The sequence below is a fragment of the Gobio gobio genome, assembly GCF_949357685.1.
Source record: "Gobio gobio genome assembly, chromosome: 6".
Taxonomy (NCBI): domain Eukaryota; kingdom Metazoa; phylum Chordata; class Actinopteri; order Cypriniformes; family Gobionidae; genus Gobio; species Gobio gobio.
In genome coordinates this window covers 35,230,846-35,250,947 of record NC_137102.1, presented here as the reverse complement: position 1 = coordinate 35,250,947, position 20,102 = coordinate 35,230,846, and the positions used below count along the sequence as shown (strand labels likewise).

General features: G+C 38.9%; 2 protein-coding genes across 2 annotated transcripts in view; one reads left to right on the top strand and one right to left on the bottom strand.

Annotated features, from left to right (window-relative positions):
* Positions 1-5,608: 5,608 nt before the first annotated feature.
* On the bottom strand, positions 5,609-19,851 carry LOC307127975 (uncharacterized protein). Its single transcript, XM_079819475.1, has 4 exons — positions 19,407-19,851; positions 18,563-18,711; positions 8,361-11,334; positions 5,609-6,693 (listed from the first exon to the last, which is right to left on the bottom strand). Exons 2-3 carry the CDS (start codon positions 18,648-18,650, stop codon positions 9,530-9,532), a joined length of 1,893 nt encoding a protein of 630 aa, XP_079675601.1. The 5' UTR covers positions 18,651-18,711; positions 19,407-19,851; the 3' UTR covers positions 5,609-6,693; positions 8,361-9,529.
* The window catches only part of sharpin (SHANK-associated RH domain interacting protein), a 21,051-nt gene continuing 20,356 nt past the window's right edge, over positions 19,408-20,102 (top strand). Inside the window, exon 1 of the mRNA XM_079819486.1 lies at positions 19,408-19,673. Coding sequence (XP_079675612.1) covers positions 19,503-19,673 — 171 coding nt within the window. The 5' untranslated portion in view covers positions 19,408-19,502. The remainder of the gene's footprint in view (positions 19,674-20,102) is intronic.

Sequence of the window (20,102 nt, the reverse complement as noted above, 5' to 3'; positions counted from 1 at the left end):
AATGTAACTATTAAATAACCATTTAACAAGTGATATAATAATGTATCTTTATGTATAAAAAATGGAAGTTGAAAATTCAAAGGTACCACAAATCAGTGAATTGTATTTTATTGTGAAATTGGAAAGTGATGTGACGTGTAGTCAAGTGTCCATACTCGGAATTTTGGCTCTGCATTTCACACATCCACGAGCACACACAGCAGTATATTGAGTATATTGAACACACAATTTGTAATAATAAAATAAAAAATATCAGCCACTTATATCAATGTGATTTAGAGATGAATGCCATAATACTAATGTTGTCCAGTAGAGGGAGCCACATGACAGCAAATCCTTTAAGATCTCAGTTTAAAGACCCTGCATCCCAATGTCCATAGGCTACTATCCATCCTAAATAGTATGTAAGATTAAAATCTCTGGATGTTTTACTATTTCCGGTAGATTTTCGAAATGTGGATCCTTGCTCACTATAACGGTATTGCCCACAACCCATTGTGCTTTCGAGAAGGGTTTATTTCAGAACCACAAACACGAGTTAAAAGTGTTTTAAAAAAAAAAAACTACACAACATGGTGGACGTGTGCGACCGATGGTTAGAGAGGTTAAGGGGTTTGAATGAATAATAATCAGCATTTAATATTTTCCATGTTATATTTCATTTGCAACAACGTGAACTTTTACAAAGATACGTTTGGCAATTAACTTTTAAATGCATTACCGTATTTTCCGGACTTTAAGACTTTATATCACACTTTTTTTCATAGTTTGTCATGGTACTGCAAATTCATACTGACTGACAAGAGAAAACATTTACGTCTACAGCCGCGAGAGGGCGCTCTATGCTGCTCCTGTAGCCTACCCCTGAAAAAATTAACTGAAAACAACTGAAAATTGAAAAACTGTTAACTGAAATATTAATTTAAAGACAACTGAGAAAGTCTGAACACAAACAAAAATAGCTTGGTGAACTTGCTTACTGGTAACTTTCTTGTTGGACTCGCTGGCTGGCTTATGTTAATTTAGCCTATTCAGCCTCCCAGGTATGTTCTTTATGCTATTGTGTAGCCAAATAACTGTTAATGTGTTACGTTAACATTCCGGACACTATTCAGCCTGCGGAATAACTTGCTTTCCAGATTAAATGTCTGTTCTTTGTCTTTGATTTTGTTAAATACATTTCTACATAAATGTGACTTATAGTCCAGTGCGACTTATAGTCCGGAAAATACGGTAATTTGAAGAGTCTCCACATGAAAGACCTGTGACTGGCAGATCAATGTGCTACTACATTTCTCTCTGATAAAGTAGGAAATTAAATCAAATCAAATGTGGAGGATTTTAACTCTGACAAAATGACAGGATGCGTGCAACTACGTGACAGAGAGCAACCATTAAAGGCGCAATTTTATGATGTGATAGTATGTCCCAAAGCTTGTCCACTCTTCTGCTACACAGTCAAAAGTATGTACTTTTTCTTCACAAAAAGAGTACTTATAGGGCATCGTATAAGTAGGGGAAATTGGGGCACAGCAAGTGAAAACTGTTCAATAAATTTGGTGGCAGGACTTTTAATAAAAGACATGACTTACATTACATCCAGATCTCACATCCAGCTCTGTACAATCCATGATCCTTTTTTTTTTTCTTCAGTTGAATGCCTTGTGAAATTATTTATTTGTAAAGATAAAACCGAATTTACTTTAATCTCTGAAGAGATATTGCGCCTACTTGAAAGTCAAGAATGGCCCAATCACATAAGGCAAAAATATATAAAACAATATTGATTTGCTAAAATGTGAGGATCTGGGGCGCAGTGCTCTGCACACTGAGGACAATCTGGCATCAAGGCACGCTTGAATCCAAAGTTAGCTTCAGTTCCTGTCTCCAGAGATGCCTTCACCTGGTACATTTTTTAAGGCAGCATAGATGTATCCTTCGGTCCCTTTGATGTCCCACAATCCTGTGCTTTCCATTCGGTTGAGCTAGAAAAATAAAGATGGCGTCTGAAAGTTCCAGCAAGAAATTACTACTGTAGCAATTAAATATTTGTTAAGTTCTCACCAAAGCTCGCTCTATTTTGCTGTTGATCATTCATTTTGCAGCAGAAATCTTTCTTGAGGTAGGCTAGCTTTATGCACGAACGCTGCCTGCAGAGTCATTGCCTATAAGGCAGCGAGGCAACAAGTCACTGCCTAAGTTTTCGGATGCAGCCATTGACAACCAATTTTTGATTTTTAATAAGTGTTAACATAAATACCAGTCGAATAGTATGACTAAATAATGTTATTTTGTAATTATTTTGCAATATATTTTTAACATGTTGAAGTAACCCCCCTCTCTGATAATGTTCATAACCAAGCAGATAGAGCAACTATTGACTACCATAGTATTTTTTCCCCTACTATGGTAGTCAATAGTTGCTCTATCCACTTGATTACAAACATTCTTCAAAATATCTTCCTTTGTGTTCAGCAGAACAAAGAAACTCATACATGTTTGGAACAACTTGAGGGTGAGTAAATGATGACAGAATTTTCATTTTTGGGTGAACTATCCCTTTAAAGGGAGCGGCGCCTCTGCGCCCCCTATTGACCACCCACCAATGCTTGTGGCTGACTGGTTCTTCCTCATGGTGGAGGAGGTGCAGGGGGATGTGTGCTCCACTCACTCCCTGCTCATTCCATCCATTCCAGTCCTTAATCCACCAGAAAGCACCACAGCCCCAGAGCCAGTTACCACGCCTGCAACGGACCCTCAACCAGAGGCCATGTTCTTCCCTGGAGCTAGAGCCTGCTGAAACATCTGTCCCTGAGCTGGCAATCATTGAGCTGGATACCCTAGAGTTCCACCCGGCTTGCTAGACACTTTTCGTTGTGTCCACTTCCCTGGCCCTTCGACCTCCGCTGATTTCGTCCAACCTCTTGGCTCCACCTCCTCCGCTGGTTCAGTCTCTCCTGGCTCTTCCTCCTTCACTGGTTCCTGGTTCCATTCAGGTCTCTGGCTCTGGTTCCGTGTTGTATATATACACTCCTGTCTGTTGTCAGTCATCGTTTTCACATGTTATTGTATTTCTGTGCTACATTTGGTGAAGTAACCCTTCGATGTTGGATTATCTTTTTTTTTGTAGTTACCGGTTTGACAATGACATGATAAAAATTCCAGAAAGTTAGTATTACCATTTCATATTTAAATCATCACTAAACCCGCATTTGATTATTGCGATTTGAAAAACTTGAGGTAAATACTGTACAGCATTATGCAAAGTTAGTCTCACACAGAGGGAACCAACTGTCTTCAGAAAAGTTTTGATGGAATTTTTTTCCCATCTTCCCTCCGTGTATCTTCCCTCATCTTCCCTTCCCTAATCATGTAATACTCAGCAGTTTCGCATTTTGACACAGCAGGATCAGTGAACATGGAGTTTACTTTAGCACTATTTGAATGAATGATACATTTAAGATGTACTCACCATCCACATTTCCCAATGTGTGCCCACAAACATTTTGAGGACAGATAGTACAGTTTGGTGATACATGCTCAATTTAAGATGGATCCTAATTATTGTGAAATGATTCTTCATCATATCAACTTGACACTCTGGAGGAACAGATGTCATCAGCAGGTAATTTGTGACCCTGACCATTCATCTGAGTTCTTCCATTCCACACAATAATCCCTTTTCAGAAAGTGTGATGATGGGAATATGAGTGTCTTCAATGCATCCAACCACTGGAAATCCTAAAGGAAATTCTAATTATAAGGTTACTTTTAGGTATATCAAGTGAACGTCGGGATCCTTCCTGTATAAAAGGACATGCCATTTTTGTCACTTTGACAGTGGCCTCATGATGAAAATATGAGCAATGAATGAATGTTCCTGCACTGCAAAAAAATGCTTTTCTTACAATGTATTTTTGTCAAGTGGCAGATAATTTAACTTGTTTTAAGTAAACTTTTCTTACTTTAGATTTATATTTTTTTTATATTTGTACTTGAAATACTCCCATTCTGAAACAGAAAACTCACAAGTTTCCCTCATTTCAGGGTTAACATACCCGGAGGTTTTCACTTAACCTCCTTTCTGAAACGGGCCCCAGAGGTGTTAAAAAGTTAAAAGTACCATTTACAAAATGCTCTGGGTGGGTTCATAGGAACAGCCAGGTGCCAGAACTATGGGGGCCATAGTAAATGGGGACCATTATAGAGGAAGTGGCATGGCTATGAGATTAATCGTAGAGATAGAGGAAGAATGGAATCGGTCCAATGGTACTGGTCATGGATTGGGCGAAGTATGTGAGAGAGATCATCTGGCAATTACAGGACAAAGAATTATATAGACATTTGGATAAACCTATTTTTAGGAATCTATAAAGGTGATTAGAACAGAAATGAAAGCACTATGCAAACAGGTGTCTCATGGAAAGATATGCAGAGTATATAAGGGGCGGGGCATGCCAAGGGGTAGAAGGTTTTATATACTGCCAAAGATCCACAAGGATAGAGCATCATGGCCTTTCCTGGATGCTCCCCCCAGGGCTACCAGAGTATCAGATTGTGGTAGTGAGAGTTATAGGGTGTGTCAGAGTTCATTTATTTTTATATTAATCCGCTCTCTACAAAACACGGGAGCTATTTGAAGTTGGGGCAAGGTGTTAATGTTTTTTTTTTTTCAATGGACATGTGGACATGTGGATTACAATGGATTGTAACATGTATAATCAGTTTTGGTTTTGTGTCCAGTCCAGTTCTTGTTTGCCAGTGATTCCTTTGCTAATTTGTCTCCATGGTCATTGATTGAGTTATGCCAGTGTTCCTTGTTACGTTAATTATCTCTGTGTGTATATTAGCCCTCTGTTCATTAAATCTTTTGTTCTGTGTCATCGTATACTTATGGTTGTGCTTGCTTAATCTCCTGAGTTCTCCTGTGATTTCCATAGAGAGATATTAAAGATGGATTGTATAGTATTTCCTTCGTTGTGCATATCTTAATACCAGCCACGTCTGAAACTGATTGCCTGTACACTGTCTGGCGGCAGTAGCAAAATGGTTTAAAAATTACCCAGATACAGAGAGACCAGTGGGGGTGATTTTTAGACTACTGAAGTTAAGACTCAATAAGAACAATTTAATGTACAATATTATTTACAGGCATATGGGATGGCGATGGACAAGAGGTTTGCTCCCACATATAAGGGTATAAGTCGAAGTTACGCCAAAGATTTAGCACGAGATGTGAAAAACATGCAAGCGCAAAAGAAATGGAGTACCACAAGTAGTGCAATGGAATGGACAAAAGCATTCTGTGTGAATTGTCACTTACAAGTTTCAAATCCACTCATCCTGTTATCGGTGGAGCAAGCATGCTTAGTGCATCAGAAAAAGAATGTGGCAATTGGTTGATGCAACCAATAAATATAATTTCTATTCAGATGGCTTTTTGGTCCTTAACCCATAAGAAATCGGACCAATTTCTCCTTATAGAAAAATTATGGGGCATATAAAACAGATTAAATGGACCACTTGTAACATGTTTCTGTTGATTTTGAAATACCACCCCTCCTTGTGAAAGAGCTGTGATCTTACATATATGTGACATTGGGCATTTACGATACATTTTTAATGTTACATATATGTTACACTGGGCATTTACGATACATTTTTAATGTTACATATATGTTACACTGGGCATTTATTTCTCAGTTAAAAAAACAAAAACATTTGATCAGTTTTTTTGCTAAATAACAGTTTTTCTATTTATTTTCTTTTCCACAACATATATCAAAATTATATTTTTAAAAATTCATAAAAAATCATATCCAACTGACAGAAAAATCATGTGTTAAATGCAGAACTTCACAAGAGGTTTTATCATCCAGAAAGGGCGAAAAGTTATGATCACATAGTGACATGAAAATAGCAATATTTCTCTGAATGTGCACACTTTTGGACTAAATGCCCTATGTTGTTAAAGGGTTAGTTCACCCAAAAATTTAAATTCTGTCATTAATTACTTACCCTCGTGTCATTCGACACCCATAAGACCTCCGTTCATCTTCAGAACACAAATTAAGATATTTTAGTTGAAATCTGATGGCTCTGAAAGGCCTCCATTGGCACAATGCACGGTTCACTCTCAAGACCCTTAAAAGGTACTAAAGACGTTACAAGTCCATCTCACTACAGTGGTTCTACAATAACTTTATGGAGTGATGAGAATAGTTTTTGTGCGCAAAAAAACCTAAATAACGACTTATATAGTGATGATGATTTCAAAACACGGCATCATGAAGCTTCGAAGCGTTTTGAATCAGTGAGTCGATTCAGCAGTTTGGATCGCCAAATTTCAGCATTTTGGCGGTTTGACACGCGATCCGAATCATGATTCGACTCACTGATTCATAACGCTTCAAAAAGTAAGAGTAAACTTAAGTAGATTTTAATACATGACTGATTTTGCATGTTAATTTGGCACTTTTTAGGGGTCAAAAACACCCAATACTGATTGCATTCATCATGAATGTAACATGGTCTAATTAAAAGTAAATGTAAAATGCAGGAAATCACTTAATATCAAGTATTGAATGAGATTAGCTACTAATGTAAACAAGGTGCAGAATGCCAATGATATGTCAAGATTAACTTTATTGTCATTCAGCAATCATGATATACGAAAGACAGGGTACAACGGGGCTAAAGGCAAACCCAAATATGTTCTAGCTCAAGGTAAGAGCTAGTTAGAAAGACGCGTGCCAGTATCACACGCTTAGACAGCTCGCCAGAATGGAGTTCTCCTCTTTCGCTCTTGAACAAACATAATACACAGAATTATGCCAAAATGACCGTTTTCTCGAGTATTCTCATAAAAACAGTCCTAAATTAGTTCAATAACGTCTTAAATGAACTTAAAGAGTTGTGAGAAAACGAGAAGCGTGTGACAGCGCGTCAGATCCACATCATGTTCAACAGTGGCAGATCTTAAAGTGACAGCAGCCTAATAAACCAGTTGCTGTGATGTCTGTCATTAATGTTAATCAAAGAACAAAGGTAACAGGGAAAATTTTAGCTTTATTAAGGATTAATCTATATTTATTTATAATTTATGCAGTTAAGAGAGGTGTTTGATAACTTTATTCGATTTCTGTATATGTCTAACAGGTAGGAAGACCACATGTAAATATGACATTTATTATAATGGGTTTATGTGAAGATTGTTTTAAGTTCGCTTAAATTAAAATTAGGTATGTTTTTAAAGCCTAATAAATGCTGAAATTGATCGCTTTCAATTATACTGTAATGTTGTCTATCATTAATGTTTTTAAAAAATCTATTTCATAGAGACATCAGTAGCAGTATTATTATCAGTGATACTGGCCTTCATTCATAAAAAATATGCTTTTACAACAAACTTAAAATATATGGTCTTTAAATTGTTTCTACATAAATTTGGAGAGTAACTGTGAAATTATTACAATATAAAAATATTAAAAACTCCAATGTATTTAATAGCGATTAAGTACAGAAAAAAAATATGAGATTAATTAGTTATTCGTTTTTTTATCGATTGACCGCACTATTTTTTAATAATGTCTAGGTTGTTCAAAACCATTACTTTAGCAAATTTTGCACTATTTTCGGATTATTTTGATAAATAAAAAAATATTTTTGTTCAATAAATATACCGTAAATAAAATATGTTCATTTTAAAAACACAGAAACAAAAATATTTTAAAAAGTAAAAATTCTGAAAGCATTGAAGGAGATCCCATTATAATTTAATACAGTTCTAGAGTAGTAACAAATAAATTATATTTTATAATATGACTAATATATTTCTAAATATGATGGTTTCATTATAAATATGGTGATTATCTCTAAGGTGGAAACTAAATTTAATATACAACATTTACCATCTGAATCTAACCATGTCATGTCAAAAAATGGAAAAGTCAGCCAACCATTTATTATCATGTTATTATTGTGCCTTTTGCCCCAACAGCATGGGTGCCTTTTACCCCAATTACCATACTTTAAAATATTCTTCCATTATTGAATAACTGGTGCTTTATTTACCTTGAACAAAACTGAAAACCATAAACAAGACCTTTGTCTCAAAATATAGACATTCATTTTATAGATTCTCTTTTGCTACATTAATCTACAATTAAAAAAAAAAAAAAAAAAAAAAACGTTAAATATTAGATTGCATCAAGGATCAGCCAAATTTCTACATGCATCATCTGAGCTGTTCTGAGCTGAATTTATGTGCCATCTAATTATTAAAATTTTTATAAAAAGTCAAACGCACTTTTTACCCCGGTTTGCCTTTAGCCCCATTGTATCCTATATATTATTTTTACTAAAGGAGTAAGACATGCAATATAAAAATATTTACAGAGGGAATAAATAACTGAAGAGTTCAGATGCAAAAGCCTCTAAAAACCACCTCCGTCAAAAATGAGAATCATATTGAGCGAATGCTCTCTGCACATAATATACACTTATCAAATAGTTTCATTTAAAATCCGCTAAATCCCAGCGTCAGCCCATTCAGAAATACCAGTTTGCCACTTCCCTTTGTCAGCAAAATCCTCTAAGTCCACAGAAACCATGGATCGGGTCATATGATTTCAAGATGAATGACGCTGTGCGAAAGAGCCATCTTTCATTTGCCGAGCTTCCATCGTTAAAGTTGCAATGACAGGAATTTGCGAGTAGCAAGTAAACACAAGTGTTCCTTGTGCTTCTGTAAAACTCTTGACAGAAACGGATGTGGCAGTCACTTTGCATCACAGCTCCCTCTACTGTGTACGGAGTTCCTTCATTTTTACATTTTGAATTCTGCTTTCACCATTTGCAATGTTTCCAGTTGCATCTTTAGTGAGTTTGCAACTGTTTACTATTTCTTTTCTGTTTTTCAAACAGGTGGACTTATGGACTTAAGCACACATGGACTGAACGGCCTGGACAAGACACATTTGTTAAATACCCATGAATTGACTAAAGTGACTTTTTTTTTAATAACCGACTAATAAGCTTTTAATTGCCATTAAAGTGAAATCACTGAACCTAAAAATAGGAGCCTGATAAGATGTCAGATGGACTTAGAGGTTTTTGCATCTGAACTCTTCAACTGCAGCCAGCATTTAGAATGTATTACTGTAAGTAGCTATGGCAATGTGAATACAAAGAGAACTTACTGGGTTTATATATAGAACTGAGCTTACAGTATATATATCAACTCTATTATGAACACCTTTAATGAGTAGCATGCTTTTTTAATTTGCAGCAACACATGGGCAAAACATTAAATTTTGCAAATATCAAGCATTGCTTACTAGGTTTTGTACTCTTGAACATGAGAGCTAGTCTTTCAATGTGACTTTATGCTTTTTTGTTCTTTTTTAGAAGCGGCAACCATGGAATGTTTAATATTTATCAAAATCACAATATGACTTATCTTGACTTCCCTTATATTTTCCTTTGTTGGAAGAGGACAAACATCACCACTAGGTCACCTAATATCACACTATTTACTAATTACCGAAGACAAATTTTGCTCTTTGTGGACAAGGTTTTTGTCTAGGGTTTCTCCAGTGTGGGTCCGTTGGTGCCGTTTCAAATAGCTTGCTCTGGTAAAAGCTTTACCACACTCCGGGCACACATGAGATTTCTCACTGGCATGTATTTTCTGGTGTGATTTTAAACTGCCAGGCAGTTTAAAACTCTCTCCACACAAAGAACATAAATAGGGTCTCTCATCTGTATGAAGTTTCAGATGTGCCTTTAAGCGTGCTGCCAAAATAAACTTTTTGCCACACTTATCGCAACTAAATGGTCTTTCTTCAGAGTGAATGAGCAAATGAGTCTTGAATGTGTTGCTCTCTGCAAACCTCTTGCCACACTCAGAACACTCGTGTAATTTCTCTCCAGAATGATATTTCATGTGCATGTGTAGGCTTCTTTGAACTGTGAAGCTCTTCCCACACTCAAGGCATGTGAACGGCTTCTCTCCAGTGTGAGTTCTTATGTGTGTCTTGAGGTGTCCTTTACATTTGAAACTCTTTCCACACTGAGGGCATGTGTAGGGCTTCTCCCCGGTGTGAATTCTCATGTGATCTTTAAGCTGTCCTTTATGTGTGAAACTCTTTCCACACTGAGGACACTTGGAAGGCTTCTCTCCGGTGTGAATTCTTATGTGAATTTTAAGGTTTCCTTTATGTGTAAAACTCTTTCCACACTGTGGGCATATGAAAGGCTTCTCTCCAGTGTGACTTCTCATGTGACGCTTTATGTATCCTTTATCTGTGAAACTCTTTCCACACTGATGGCATGTGTAAGGCTTTTCTCCAGAGTGCGTTTTTATGTGATTCTGAAGGATTACTTTACGAGCGAAGGTCTTTCCACACTGATTACATGTGAAAGGCCTCTCTCCAGAGTGAATTCTCATGTGACACTTAAGGTTTTCTTTATGTGTGAAACACTTTCCACACTGAAGGCAAGTTAAAGGGCTCTCTTCAGTGTGAATTCTTGCATGAATCTTTAGGTTTCCTTTATTTGTGAAACTCTTTCCACACTGAAGGCACGTGAAAGGCTTCTCTCCAGTGTGAATTCTCATGTGACACTTGAGGCTTCCTTTACATGTTAAACCTTTTCCACACAGATGGCATGTGAAAGGCTTCCCCCCAGTGTGAATTCGTATATGATTCTTAAGGTATTCTTTCTGTGTGAAACTCTTTCCACACTGATGGCAAGTGAAAGGCCCCTCTTCGATGTGAATTCTCATGTGACACTTAAGGCTTCCTTTGTGTGAGAAACTCTTGTCACACTGAGGGCAAGTGAAAGGCTTCTCTCCAGTGTGAACTCTCACATGACATGTAAGAGTGCCTTTACACGTAAAACTCTTTCCACACAGGTGGCATGTGAAAGGCCTCTCCCCAGTGTGAATTCTCATGTGACCATTAAGGCTTCCTTTACAGGTGAAGCGCTTTCCACACAGATGACATGCATAAGGCTTCTCTCCAGTGTGAATTCTAATGTGATCATTAAGGTGTCCTTTGTGAATAAAACTCTTCTTACACAGATGGCATGTGTAAGGCTTCTCTCCGATGTGAATTTTTATGTGATCCCTAAGGTTTCCCTTATGTGTGAACGTCTTCTCACACTGAGGGCAGGAGAAAGAATTTTTGGCTTCTGTTGTTTGTGAGAAATTATTTTCAGTTACCGAGGAACTGATCGATTTTTCTCCAACTATAAAATCTTCAGGTTTCTCGAAATAGTGGTTCTTCTTGACGTCACTCATTTCTTGACTTTCCTCTTTCACTTCCATCTGGTCTAAAATTAACATATTACATTGTCAAAAATCAGTTAAAGAAAGTGTGAAATAAGAAACACTAAAGTTAAGTTCAGCTTAAATGGTTAGTTCACCCAAAAAATGAAATTATCCCATAATTTACTCATCCTCAAACCATAGGTGTATATGACTTTCTTCTTTCAGCCAAACACAACCAGAATTATATAAAAAAAATAACCTGGCTCTTCCAAGCTTTAAAATGGGAGTCAGGGCCGTAGACACACATTTTGAGGGGCAAAATTTATGTTGTTGTAATTATGTTGTTGATTCTGCACTAATTTGATCTCATATTTAATGTTTTTTTAAATGTTGTACATTGATGTAGCAAATGAGAATCGCTAAAATTATAGAATTGTTATATATATACACACACTCAAGAATTACTAAAGAATTATTAGGAACACCTGTTCAATCACATGGCAGTTGCTTCAATGCATTTAGGGGTGTGGTCCTGGTCAAGACAATCTCCTGAACTCCAAACTGAATGTCAGAATGGGAAAGAAAGGTGATTTAAGCAATTTTGAGCGTGGCATGGTTGTTGGTGCCAGACGGGCCGGTCTGAGTATTTCACAATCTGCTCAGTTACTGGGATTTTCACGCACAACCTTTTCTAGGGTTTACAAAGAATGGTGTGAAAAGGGAAAAACATCCAGTATGCGGCAGTCCTGTGGGCGAAAATGCCTTGTTGATGCTAGAGGTCAGAGGAGAATGGGCTCACCAAAATTAGACAGTTGAAGACTGGAAAAATGTTGCCTGGTCTGATGAGTCTCGATTTCTGTTGAGACATTCAGATGGTAGTCAGAATTTCAAGAATTTGGTGTAAACAGAATGAGAACATGGATCCATCATGCCTTGTTACCACTGTGCAGGCTGGTGGTGGTGGTGTAATGGTGTGGGGGATGTTTTCTTGGCACACTTTAGGCCCCCTAGTGCCAATTGGGCATCGTTTAATTGCCACGGCCTACCTGAGCATTGTTTTTGACCATGTCCACCCCTTTATGACCACCATGTACCCATCCTCGGATGGCTACTTCCAGCAGGATAATGCACCATGGCACAAAGCTCGAATCATTTCAAATTGGTTTCTTGAACATGACAATGAGTTCACTGTACTAAAATGGCCCCCACAGTCACCAGATCTCAACCCAATAGAGCATCTTTGGGATGTGGTGGAACGGGAGCTTCATGCCCTGGATGTGCATCCCACAAATCTTCATCAACTTCAAGATGCTATCCTATCAATATGGGCCAACATTTCAAAAGAATGCTTTCAGCACCTTGTTGAATCAATGCCATGTAGTATTAAGGCAGTTCTGAAGGCGAAAGGGGGTCAAACACAGTATTAGTATGGTGTTCCTAATAATCCTTTAGGGGAGTGTGTATATATATGCATAAGTTCGCTGACTTTCATTTGTTGACATGACATGGTCAGATTCAGATGGTAAATATATATTAAGTTGGTTGTCCACCTTAGAGATGATCATCATATTTATAATGAAACCATCAGATTTAAAAATATGATAATAATCATATCATATAATCATTTTATTTGTTACTACTGTAAAGCTTTATTAAATTATTATGGGATCTCATTCAATGCTTTCAGAATCTTTACTTAAAGGTCCCATGGCATGGCATTTTTCTATTATTTTATAATGTTTCCTGAGGTGTACTTATATTGTTAGTATGATTTTTACATCATAAAATGTCATAATTTAGAAATAAAAGGCATTTTGTCTATACTGCTGTTTGCCCTGTGGCTAAATGCCCTGTTTCAAGAGGCGTGTCTGCTGTGAGACTTCAGTAAAAACGGCCACTGTTGTGATTGGCTGACATCTTTGCATTTGAAATGAGCGGAGGGGGCGTGGTTTAACGAGGTCTACGACGCACGAGCTGCTGCCAGAGAGACGGATGGACCTGAGTTCACTTCACATCAGTTCTCAGCATGTCTCAGTTCAGTGAACTGTTGTAGTTACTAGAATATACTTCAGGTTATTAGTTTATTTCTAGTCGGAGGGGCTGTCACTCATGTCAGAAAGTTAGTAATTTTAGTAAATTATGGATCAGCGCTGACTCGAGACGCGCACCGTTTAGAACGATTCAGTCCGATTTTGTGAACTGGTTCGGTTCACTAAAAAGAACCGATTCAAAAGAATGATTCGTTCGCGAACCGGACATCACGGAGACGGAGCGATTGCAAACAAAGTTATTTATAGTAACTACTGAGTTGTGAGAGCGCTGTCTGTCAGCGCGAGTTTATTGTGTTTGTATCTGAGAGTTCTGAATAAGTACGAGTCCCAGTCACGCCGAGTCCGTCTTCATCACTATTCTACCAACTTTGTAACACATGCAATGTACCATTGTACCACATGTACCATTACAGCGAGATGAATGAGTTAGTAAGTGTTGATTATAGCATTATTTTTAGATATGTTCCAATCATATGAAAAGCATCAGTGATGCGCATTGAGTACACAGCGCAAACAAAGACACAACAGCAGTAATCGAATGTAATCCAGTTTATTGTGGGGATAGCTGGCTAGCCTAGCCGAATACCCTAACGCTTACCCCCATTCTGCATAATCTCGCGCCGCATTTGGTGCCTCTGCTGTGGGCCAGTCCAGATGCAGTACTGGGGGTCGGGGATGTTGAAGGCCGACCGGTCAGTGCAGCCCGAGCCTCGGCGTGTGTGAGGTTTATCTCTAAAGAGATGTGAGTCTGCCGATGTTGAGCAGAAACTCATGACTGTATGCACATTGTAGAACAGATGTACAAAAGGACGTACAAAAACACTGACTCACAAGATAGAAAACACGAAAACACCGTTCTGTCGGGAGAGAGAGAAGCCACAGTGTGTGCACGAATAATAAATAATTAGCTACACATAAGAAATCACTGATCACAGATCAGAAGGAACTGAAAAAAGACTTCTGTTTTCATTTGTACATCCAAACACTGAGAAACTGCCAGCATTCACTCGTTCACAAGCCATAATCTCTCGAGCGTTTGCATGGGCGTGCCAGATTCTCTGGGTGGAGGAAAGGGAGGTAACAGTTCCTGTGTGGACGTCAAAACAGGAGACTTCAGGATTGGCTAGTCTGGCCTGTCATTTTCTCAAAGGCAGAGAAAGACAGCCAGAACTCGGTTTTACACCGATCAACATTTCTATCCACTTGGGGACAATATTCAGGCTAGGGGAACTCATATTAATGTTGAAATACCTCATAAAATGAAAATTTCATGCCATGCAACCTTTAAAAAACTGACATGTAAAAAATGTTTTTCTTTATTTTTGACATTTATTTTTATATTAACCAGCACATTTGTAATAGAACCAACTTTAAAAGAGATTTTTTTTGAACAAGTATTAACTTAGACATGATTAAAGAGCACATTTTCTTAGGGTGTGCCTTTAGCCCCATGATACAACTCATTTAGATAGTATATCACCTTTTTTAATTGTGTATACTATTTACATGGTCCTAATAAAATATCATAAATATGATGTATGTTATAGTTACTAGTATTAACTCAGACAATTGGTTATAATGGGAAACATACTTTATAGGAGTTAAAGTGTGACGAACTGTCTGTTAAATGATTTACCCGCTGGTTGGCTGGAGCTTTGAATCCATATTTGCAATATTGAATGGGCTTAAGCCTCCCTTTTCGAGTCCATTAGTCTTCTTTTTTGTGGAGTCGTTGTTTTTAGTCTACAAAGTGTGCTGATAGCAGCAAATTTGGTGTTATGTATTTTAGATCAGATCAGGTACAATCAATTGATTAGACAATTAATTATCTTCCAAGAATGTGGATAAGTTGTAAGCACTATTAGAAGGCCAGGAGCAAAACATTACCGACAGAAATACAAAAACAAACTACCAGATTACTAATTCTACCGATCAACCACTGTCTGTAATATGGATTTTAGTTTATAATCTACCCGTTAAGGACGACTTTCTGGAACTGTCGTCTCCACAAAGAGCTGACTGTGAGCGATGCTGCGGAGTGAGTGGGAAAACACAGAGCGAATTAACGGATCTTTAGCAGAACAGAACGCTTTTATGGGAATCCTCTGGGGATGAGGGGCACAAAGAGGGGCACCTCAGCCGATGAGGGCAGAGGGGAAGTGGCTCTAGCCACCGGGCCACCCCCCTGTGCATGGCCCTGGTGGGAGTGAATGGTACCCTAGATTTTGAAGCGCAAAAAAGTGCATCCATCCATCATAAAAGTAATCCATACGGCTCCAGTGGGTTAATAAAGGCATTCTGCACAAGCAATGCATTTTTGTAAGAAGAATATCCATAATTTTAATTTGATAAACTATTGTCACTGGCTTCGGGTAACAGCCGTATGCAAATCTAGTTCAGGCCAAAGAGTGACCTCTGACCCGACACATGAGGTAGGATGTAGGAGTAGCATAAGCTTAGGTGAGAGTTGACACCTCTCACAGTTCAAACAAATACGGCTGGGAAACAAACGTTCCCTTGGTTCTCTGAGATAACGGGAACAAGCATTGTATCAGAGTTATCCTTACACAATGGGGAAATTTACGCTATGTTTTCACCAAAATACTGAAGCCTGATTGGTTCACACCTGTGCACCAGCACAGACAAATGGCTTTTTAGCAAGCCAAACGGGCGGAGCTGACTGCCTATTTAAGTCAGGCTGAAAGCCATTTCAAGTCAGAATTGTTTTACTTGAGTAACAGAAGCATTGACTTGTGCATATGCGCAGTAGCACGGCAAGCTACGCAATGCTCCCACCAGGTTATGTTTCTCAACCGACTGGCCAGCTATAGGAGCATGGTACGCCACGATAGCTGGCATGTATAATTTGAGTGTAGAAGGGGTGCGCCCGCTGTCCAACAGCTCCTGGAGAAATGAGAGAATGGAAGCGACCTCACAAGACATGGGGTCTATAATCGGGTTGAGGATGACAGATTGAACCCTCCTTTAGGAAAGTAGGTCCCTCCACATCGGGATTGGCCATGGTGCTGCTGACAGCAGCTGAACTATTCCTGAGGGAGCAATGCTACCAGAGGGAAAGCATAAAGACGCAGAGAAAGCCACCTGTGGCTAACATGTCCTCTCCTTCTAAAAGAATATCGGGCAGTGGGTGATCTCTTTTGATGCAAAGAGATCCACCTGGCAGAAAATGCTCCAAATCATGCGGACCGTCTGGGGGTGGAGTCTCCACTCCATGTGAGGTGATCTGATCTGGGGCAGAATATCTGCTCCCTTTTTCATGGAGCCCGGCACATGTATTGCTCTTACTGAGCGGAGATTATCCTGTGCTCACAGGAGGAGGCGGCCTTCTGGAAACTGAGCCCAGTTCCACTCCCATCTGATACAGATGGGGCGATTTCCAGGGAACCATGGCTCTGGTGCAGCTGTGGATCACCCTGAGAATAATGTGGTCCTTGCGCCACGCTTGAGGTGAGACATGCGCCTTTAACCAGTGTTGTAATGGCCACATTTTAAACAGGCCCAACAGAACTACTGAGGAGGCGTCTGACATGAGGCCCTGTAGCTTCTGAAACATTATCAAGGGGAGGATGCCTACAGATCTGAATGCCGTTATTAACTTCTGAATTTTAAAGAAAATCCTATTCGAGCAAATTGGAGCAAGTTACCCCTCTTTAATGTCTCTAAAACCCAATTGACACGCCAGGAATGGCTTCCCATATCTGGCTCCGGGCAGTGAGGGGTACGAGAGCTGCAGAGGGCAGCTCGCTGCATCGTGGTGATGGGCTGACGCTTGCAGCAGAATTTGTGAAGGTGTTTGTTGTATTTGACTGGCTTTAACAGTGGAAGGAGGTCTGGGCACGCATACGACTGGTGGGGCATCAAGCGGCAACCTCCCCCAGTATCTCTTGAAGCCAAAACAGTAGTGACTTAAACTGCAATTAATTTAAACTGCAGGCTCCAGAAGGGAGCAGAGTCCCATGTTAAAATGCCCAACTTTACAGCACAAAAAACATGTTTACAGCCTGGCACAAATTGTGGTTTTGGTCTATAATTTTGCCCTTCATGACAACTGTGAGGGGGGTGATTTTGTACATTGTATTGTATTTTGACATTTTGATTTTGATTCATTTATATAATGTCATAATTAAGGTTGTGGCCATTTTGAGTGACAGGTGGATTGCCGTTTATCTGCTGTCTGTTAGTCATCACGTCACCTCAGCTCCAGCCACATCCCTCCTCTTTGCCCATTGTCAGTTCTCCGGGAGTGACTCTCTGTCAGGATGACAGCGGCTGACCTTACGCTTCAAAAACTCTCTTCAGAAACCTATGGGTGACGTCACAGATACTAAGTCCATATTTTTTTTACAGTCTATGGTCCAGTCCTTCTGCTGTCAGTCTGAGGGTCTGGCTACGAGAGACTAGGAAAACTCTGGCGCAATGCGAGTGAACCATATCGAAAGGGAACTCAAGCTCCTCTTTTCTTATACCAAAATCCTTCAACATTTGCCTTTAAAATTTCTCATTTTAGACTTCTAATTTGTGACTGGTGTTTTGTTTTGCTGCATCCTCTACGCTTCTGCATTTGTCAATACGTCATGCGTCAGATCAGAAGTCACTCTTCCGTTAGATCAAGACTTGCGTAAATCCGTTACCGGAAGCCAGTAATTATAGTTTATAAAGATATATTAATCTTTTTTTCTTACAAAAACGCATCGCTTCGCTTCAGAAGGCCTTTATTAACCCCCTGGAGCCGTATGGATTACTTTTATGATGGATGGGTGTGCTTTTTTGGGTGTCAACATCTAGGAAACCAAAATTTGGAAGAGCCAGGATATTTTTTAAATATATATAATTCCGATTGTGTTTAACTGAAAGAAGAAAGTCATACACCTAGGATGGCTTGAGGGTAAGTACATTATGGGATACTTTTCATTTTTGGGCGAACTAACCCTTTAAGTTAAGTGATCTTTAGTGTGCTAAAAGTTAATTCTGACATACTCATGCAATATGAAACAATATGAAATCTGCAAGATTACTACTGATATAAAATGTTTGAATGATTTACAGAATCAGAATGAATTTTAATTGTTATTTTACCTCCTTTATAAAATTCAAGACTGGTGAATTTTCTAAAGCTTTACCTCTATTACTTTCTTAACAATGAATACCACATCGCTTTAGAACTGGAAATGTAACAAATGTACATTAACAGTCCTTAATCAGGAATCAAGAAACAAACCTCTTTGTTCCTCGGCATCTTCTTCATCTTTCACTCCGCAGGGTTCTGGATCATTCATGTCCACAATCTCCACTTTAATAAACTCCATCTTTCCAGCAGTATGTCAAGCCAGATCTCAGCTGTTTAATCCTGCTGGCCTGGAAACTTTTCTTTGTTACATTTAATTGGGAATAATCAATAGAGAAAAGGGACAAGTCAATCAGCCTGTTCATCGTGTGGATGCGCTTTGCACAGAAAAATAAGTCATAAATGTTGGTGCTATTTACGAGAGCCAAATATCAGCACTTCAGACAAAGCCATCCATGACTGCAATATAGGTTCAAAATTTCCAACGCAAAATGCTTTCAGTAATATAATTAACATGTTTTAAAAACTAATTTGTTAAAAACAACTTTAAACATCTATGAAACGGTATATATATATATTTTATTTATTTATTTTTTAAAGCTAAAGACACAAACCTTTCTTCAGTCAAAAAACAGCGCGGCGCAGACCTTATGATGTCAGCGGTACGGAGTGGCAAAATAAAAGACAGTTTAAACAGTCTAAAATAATACTAGACAAATACTAAAATATATACATTTAAAATGTATACAATTAAACGTCAGTTTTGTGTATGTTGTCAAGATACATTCATGTAAATCCTACGAAACAGTATTTACTAGATCAAGCAAATTAATAACATAAAAATACCTAATAAAATAGAGGGTTTTATTAAATTAAATGATTATTAAAGTTGTTTAGGTGTACAATATCGATTATTACCGCCGCTTGCTGCACATCCACTCTCGGAACTGCATGTTAACGTCATTGAAAAAAAGGGGGCAGTAAATATCAGACGGACCTGCTTCCTGTTTTGAAACTGGTTGCCTGTTACTCATGAAGATGATGGTGATGAAGATGATGTCAATTCGTGCTGTATAGATCTTCGTGCTGAGACATGATGGCTGTGAGCTCGGGCTGCAGTACGGTGTTGATGTCGGTGCGGGTGTCGGTTCGGCCGCTCTCCGTGGGCTCGGACTCTCTGCGGCTACAGCTCAGCATGAACGCGAACTGCGCGGGACTCTTCACGCTCACGCTCAGACACACCGACCGCGGAGGACGCAGCGTGGTACTAACTCTCTCTCTCTCTCTCTCTCTCTCTCTCTCTCTCTCTCTCTCTCTCTCTCTCTCTCTCTCTCTCTCTCTCTCTCTCACACACACTCACACACACACTCACACTCTTTCTCTCTCTCTCTCTCTCACACACACTCACACACACACTCACACTCTTTCACTCTCTCTCTCTCTCTCTCTCTCACACACACACTCACACTCTTTCACTCACTCTCTCTCTCTCTCTCTCTCACACACACACACACACTCACACTCTTTCACTCACTCTCTCTCTCTCTCACACACACACACTCACACTCTTTCACTCACTCTCTCTCTCACTCACACACACACAGACTAACTCACACTCTCTTTCTCATACTCTCTCTCCCTCTCACACACACTTATTCTCTCTCACACAGACTCAGACTAACACTCTCTCTCT

What these genes read in the sequence shown, in the direction of transcription:
- LOC307127975 (XM_079819475.1), bottom strand. Translation starts at nt 18,650, where the DNA reads ATGGAGTTTATTAAAGTGGAGATTGTGGACATGAATGATCCAGAACCC. An exon ending in AGATGCCGAGGAACAAAGAG is followed by an intron (nt 11,335 to 18,562) that starts GTTTGTTTCTTG and finishes TGTTAATTTTAG; the next exon opens with ACCAGATGGAAGTGAAAGAG.